The following is a 6097-nucleotide window of genomic DNA, read 5'->3' on the forward strand; positions in this document are numbered from 1 at the left end:
TCCTGTAGCACTTTCCTGACTTCTTCCTTATTTTTCTCAACTCCATTGTATAGTGTTTTAATACATTTTATAATCTTTTTTTCTGAATTCTTTCTCAGGCATTTCCAAAGCCTGCCCATGAGTGTAGGTGTACTTCCAGCTCATTTGCCTCAGTCACTTTATCTCGTTTCTGGACATGTGCAGATATGGTCATCTGCTTCAGTTTTGGGGCATATTCAGTGGTTATCTGTGGCCTTACTAGTTAGATGGGTGTGTATTTTGGCATTTTTTAATGCTTTCTGATTGCCTCCAGGAAGATGTGATCAGGAAATGGGCTTCCCTTTTCACTGTTCTTCTTGAGAAATTTCAAGATGCCATTGTTGGTCATTTTGACGTAACTTAGGGTTCAATTTTTGGCCTATTTCCTCTTTTGTCTGGCTGCCCCTCTCCACAATCCCTGTTCAGGGCTTTTTTCTAGTTATAAATAGTTCAGGGCTGGCTGTGGCCGTTTGGTTTTAAGTGGAAACTGTCTCTTTAAATTTTGAGGCAATCTGTGTGCATGCGTAGTAGAACCCTCTGAGGGTGGGGCTGTCCACTAGCTCAGGCACCCCTATAGTTGCCAGAATCGAGGTGTGCAGACAGCAAGGGACCAATAAACATATACCAAAAGAAAAGAATGTCCATACCTTTGTCTCCACAGTTCTGTCAGGTGTCCATGGCTGCTCTGATCCTTCCCTGGCTTGGTTTCACCCAAGATGGTGGCTCCTGGAGCAGCTGAGTGTCTTGAATTAGAAAGCAATGGATTTCTTGCTTCTGCTATAAATCCCCCTAACTGTAAGCCTTCCAACCTTCTCAACATTCCTTTATATGTGGTTCAGAGTTCTGGGACCATCCCCTGAGCCTGCTTGGTCCTGTATTCTGTGTTGTTGCCAATGGAGCTCCTCACTGCACTTCCACTCGATCCACCATCTTGTTTGTTCTCCTCAAACCTCCAGTCTTCCAGTTTGCAGTTAATCATGTTAACAGTTTACACTGTCCTATGTTTCTATTATCTTGTCAACACGCCTCTGACCTTGACTGTGTTGGTGCCATTTTCTGTGTGGAAGGAGCAAGGAATGGTTGTCTTAAAGGACAGTAGGAGATGGGTAAGAAGAGAATTTAAAATTTTCCTACAACTTATCCTCTTACTGACTCATTTGGGACCTGTTCATATTAATAGCCATTTCTCCCTCACTGTCTTGCTCTAGCATCTATTTCAGTTTAAGTACCTCTTTCACTACCCAAGAGTTTATTTTAGTTACTTTTGTTAATTTCTGAAATGCTTACTTTTCTTTCACTTCTATAGATTCTCTTAAGTCACTTTTAGAGATGGATACAAACAGCTTCTGCTAGCTTGCCATCAGTCATGTTCCATTGGGATCTGTTCCTTTACTAAGTACCGTCTCTGTATGTACAACAAGTAGCTAAAAGATACTTTAGAAAATGGGAGATCGAAAGAAACAAGTGGTAAGGTATAAATTCTGACAAAACTTCCATGGAAATAAAATCTTTAGTTATTCCAAAATTTAGTAGTAGATAAACTTCAGAAAGAAATCAATGTTAACTTAGAGACGTCGTAACACATGTGTACAATGAGACATGTTAGCACAGTTTTAAATTGCTCCATATAAAGATTCACTACAACAGAAAAGGAACCATCTAAATCAGAGGTGGGGAACGTCCAGCCTGCAGGCTGTATACGGCCTATGAAATCATTTGGTCTGCCCCTGCCAAGGTTACTACAGTTCCAGCCATCACATTATTGTTGTTGTTGTTAAGTGCTGTCAAGTCTGTTCTGACTCATAGCGACCCTATGTAGGGTTTCTGAGGAGCAGCTGGTGAGTTTGAACAGCTAACCTTGTGGTTCAAACCGACCTTGAACCTAACTGCTTATCCTACGGTGCCACACCAGGACTCACATTTGGGGTATGTTAATTAAATGTTTGATCAACTATAGCATGCTAATTTTAAAGTTGATAATTTTGTATAGCCAGCTAATGATGTTTTAACTATCTAAATGGCCCTTGGCAGAAAAAAAGTTTCCCACCCCTGATTTAAATGGTCATTGATACACAATTAAACAAAAAACCAGAGCCATCTAGTCAGTTCTGACTCAGCGATCCTATATAGGGGTTCTGAGACTATAAATCTTTATGGGAGCAGACTGCCTCATCTTTCTCCCATGGAGTGGTTGGTGGGTTTGAACTGTAAGCTTTGCAGTTAGCAGTTGAATGCATAACTCACAGCACCAGAGGGCTCCTTAAAAGGTAATTAGACAATGATTACAAAATAATGGCTCATGGGTCACCAAGTTAATGTGCTAAACTGTAAGATCAGTTTGAACTGCAGGGTCAGTGGTTCAAGCTCACCAGCTGCTCCTGAGAAACCCTATACAGGGTCACTCTAAGTTGGAACCGACTTGATAGCACTTAACAACAACAACAACAACAGTGGGGTTGTTTTTTTGGTTTCATTAAAAAACCATATAATACCACATGATGGATAAAATTATAGACTTAGAAGATTTTTCTAGAAATACTAGTAGGTGAAAAGATGTTGAAGAATCATTTGTTTAGTAGGATATAATTTATGTAAAAATCAAATAACATCAATTGAACACAATTATATATTCCTACATATGTATGTATATATATGTACCTGTGTAGAAAAAGGATGAGAAACAAACATATCAACATAACTCTTAGAAGTGAAGTGGGTTTGGCAGGGAAAGGAAAGTTCTAGGACTTTTTGCTTGATCTTTTTGCAATGAGGTCATTTACTTATTTGATTTTAAAAGTCTTTGAGGATAGCTTAGACTCTAAACGTGACATTCACTGATTATCTTTTCTCCAACAGAAAGAAAAAAAGTGTTTAAAGACGTCCTGTCATACCTGAACTTGAATAGGAGCAGAAAGCTTCTGCCAGATCTTGTGAAACAATTCTCCTTAAACCATGAATATAAGTGGACACCTGAGAATCCTGGAGATTTAGTTTGGGATTTCCTGATGAAAGTTCAAGCACTAGATGTGACAGCCAGAGATTCAATTGTCAGGCACAGGGTTCTGAGTGAGGACTGCGAGGGGGAATTGCTGACTGAAATGGAAAATTTGGAACTTAGAGACATCCAGTCCATTAATCCCCTTGATGTTCTTTGTGCCACCATGCTGTGTTCACATAGCTCTTTGCAATGTGAACTCATGTCAAATATGTATCTATGCCATTTTGCTCTTCCCCTGCTACTGCCAGATGCAGAAAACAACAGAAGCATCTTAATGCTGGGGGCCATGAAGGACATTGTGAAACAGCAGTCAGTCCAGCGTTCAGGGGGTCCTGCCAAGGACACAGAAGACTTCCTGGCTCACATCAAGATGCCTGTCATCTCTTTTGTTCGTTTACAGTCCTGTAGTTTCTCCAAAACCAGAATCCTCAACAAACTCCTTAACACTGCCCAAATGAGATCACACAAAATCTTCCTTCACCAGGATTCACCTGTTTTGGTGCCTCCTCGGCAAATCTCTGATGGCCTGGTTGAGATAACTTGGTGTTTTCCTGATGGTGATAGTCTGAAGGAAAACTCTAGTTTTATCCAGAAGTCCATTGCTGTGGCCAACCTTCGTGGAGACCTAGAAAGTTTTTGGACACAGTTTGGTTTTTTGATGGAAGTTTCTTCAGCTGTGTTTTTTTTCAGTGACTACCTAGGTGAGAAGGAATGGAATCTGCTAAGGTTCTTAGGAAAAGGTACCATTGAAAGATGCTACTTTGTCCTCAGTCCCCAGGCCAGGGAGAATGAAGAGGCCCATATTTTTCAGAGGATCTTAGAGTTGAAGCCATCACAGATACTGTTTTTAGAGGGGGAGGAAGCTGAGGATGAAGGGAAGGACATGGGGTGCCTTCAAGTGGCCCTCCAGGAGGTGATGTGCTCTGAACCCAGATACGTGTCTGTGGAGGACATGGCTTTCCTGGCCAGGGAATTGGGGATCCAAGTAGACCAAGACTATGAGGACACTCAAGGAATTCAAGTTTCTCCTGGGGAAAACATGACTGGAACAGCTGAAAGTGAGAGAAAACAAAGACATAGTCAACCAAAATCCCCAGCTCAAATGCCTACAAGAGAACCTGGAGCTATATGTCAGAATCCTCAGAACATCTACTCCGTCCCAGGATTCATGCCTCCTCCACAAATCTCCTCACCGTTACTACCCAGAATTGGAGGTAACTTTAACCAGGCTTCCTTGAGACCCCCCTGGCTTATGGGCTCCCACTTTTGGTTAGAGCAGAGATGTAAGTGGGTCCGTCCTTTGGTCTTTCATAATACAAGGGCCCATAGTCAAGGTAAAGGATTTGGTCTACAATACTTCCAGCCCCAAAGATTTTATTCAGGTGAAAGGTTCATGAAGTTTTCAACAACTGGAATGTTTGAGAGGCAACCAAGACCTATTTTTAAGCATATACAAGCCTGGCCTGAAAGACCAAAACCAATGGGAGCTTTTGGCTCACAGCTACCAGGAGGCGTTAGAAAGCCACATCCAGGGCCACCCCGTGCTCGGGGAACACGGCAATCTGCAGCAACTGGAAACCACATGAGAACAACATCCTGTATAAAAGATCCGCATCACCAAGCCTTTCAACCAACAGGAACCCCACAAAAGTCCATAAGATCTGTTTCTCAGCAAAGATCCCAGGATAGGACACAGAGAAGGCCTTCGGATCCAGCTTTCCAAACAAAATCCCATCCCATGTCCACTAACTTTCAGCCCAAATCTAGTCAACCCAAGTACTCCCAGCCTAAACCCTCTCAACATGCATATTCTCAATCTAATCCCACTCAATCAAAGACCTCTCAACCTAAAGACCCCCAGTCCAAACCCACTCAGTCCCAGGCCTCTCAACATAAAGCCCCCCAGTCCTTACCCTCTCAGCCTAAGTGTACCCAATTTAAGTCCCATCAGCCCAGACCATCTCAGCCTAAGGCATCCCAGGCCAGGTCTTCACAGGCCAAGGTATGCCACTCAAGAGTAAGTTCCAGAAAGTGAGAGAGCTTGAAGGTGCTTATTGCAGAGACCTATGAAAGACTGCTTTTGCCCAGGCCATTATTATCATGTAGTAACCTAAAGAGTTTCAATGATGGTAAAAGACCACTGCCCTTAACACGATACAGACAAAAAGATACACAAAGACTGATCGACTATCATTACAATATATAAAATATCTCTTAGAGGTATTTTAACTGAAAGGGACAATATGAAGAAATTAAGAATAGAATCCAACAGTAAATAAATTAGTTCATTGTCCTTGAGTTTTGTTGTTATTATTAGGTACTATGAGTCAGTTCTGATTCATAGCAACTGTATGTGAATTAGAGTAAAACACTGCCTAGTCCTGCACCATCCTCACAACTGTTATGTTTGAGCCTATCATGACAGCCACTGTGTCAATCCATTTCTTTGAGTGTCGTCCTGTTTTTCACTGACCCTCTACTTAACCAAGCATGATGTCCTTTTCCAGGGACTCGCCCCTCCTTATAACATGTCCAAAGTGCATGAGACAAAGTCTCACCATTTTTGCTACTTAGGAACATTCTGACTGTACTTCTTCCAAGACCAAGTTTTACGTAATGCATAAGTGGAATCCAGCGATGGGGGTTCTGAGACAACCTCATTTAGAAAAGAATGGATTTTTTTTTTTTTTTTAACATGGGAGAACATCAGCTTTACATTCATCCTATCATATTTCGTTTCATTGCAATGATTCCAATCCCCTCCATGCATCATCACTCAACAGCATTTGCTTCCATTCCCTCTGTTTTTTTTTAAATGTACACTGAAGCACTCAGGAATATATAATCATTCAAACAGGCAAAGAGTACACCCCACATGCCTGCCCCCAGCCATCAACACACAGACCCTCTCCCTCCCTGAGTCCAGAGTCTCCAGCCACTCCATCTCTCTACGTCATCATCTCTACCTCCATTTCTGGCATCACTGCTTCTCTAGATAGGGTCCTGCACTCTGATCTTTTCCCTTGATGGTCCCAGGGTCCTGTGCCCCTGGACTGCAAGATCAACCACTCCCCTCCTTTT

General features: G+C 42.1%; 1 protein-coding gene across 1 annotated transcript in view; it reads left to right on the plus strand.

Moving 5' to 3' along the window:
- Positions 1 to 5051, plus strand: part of CARD6 (caspase recruitment domain family, member 6) — a 23665-nt gene extending 18614 nt beyond the window's left edge. Inside the window, exon 3 of the mRNA XM_006875403.1 lies at positions 2875 to 5051. Coding sequence (XP_006875465.1) covers positions 2875 to 5051 — 2177 coding nt within the window. The remainder of the gene's footprint in view (positions 1 to 2874) is intronic.
- Positions 5052 to 6097: the final 1046 nt, after the last annotated feature.

Source organism: Chrysochloris asiatica, unplaced genomic scaffold (genome assembly GCF_000296735.1).
Source record: "Chrysochloris asiatica unplaced genomic scaffold, ChrAsi1.0 scaffold00325, whole genome shotgun sequence".
In the NCBI taxonomy this organism is placed as follows: domain Eukaryota; kingdom Metazoa; phylum Chordata; class Mammalia; order Afrosoricida; family Chrysochloridae; genus Chrysochloris; species Chrysochloris asiatica.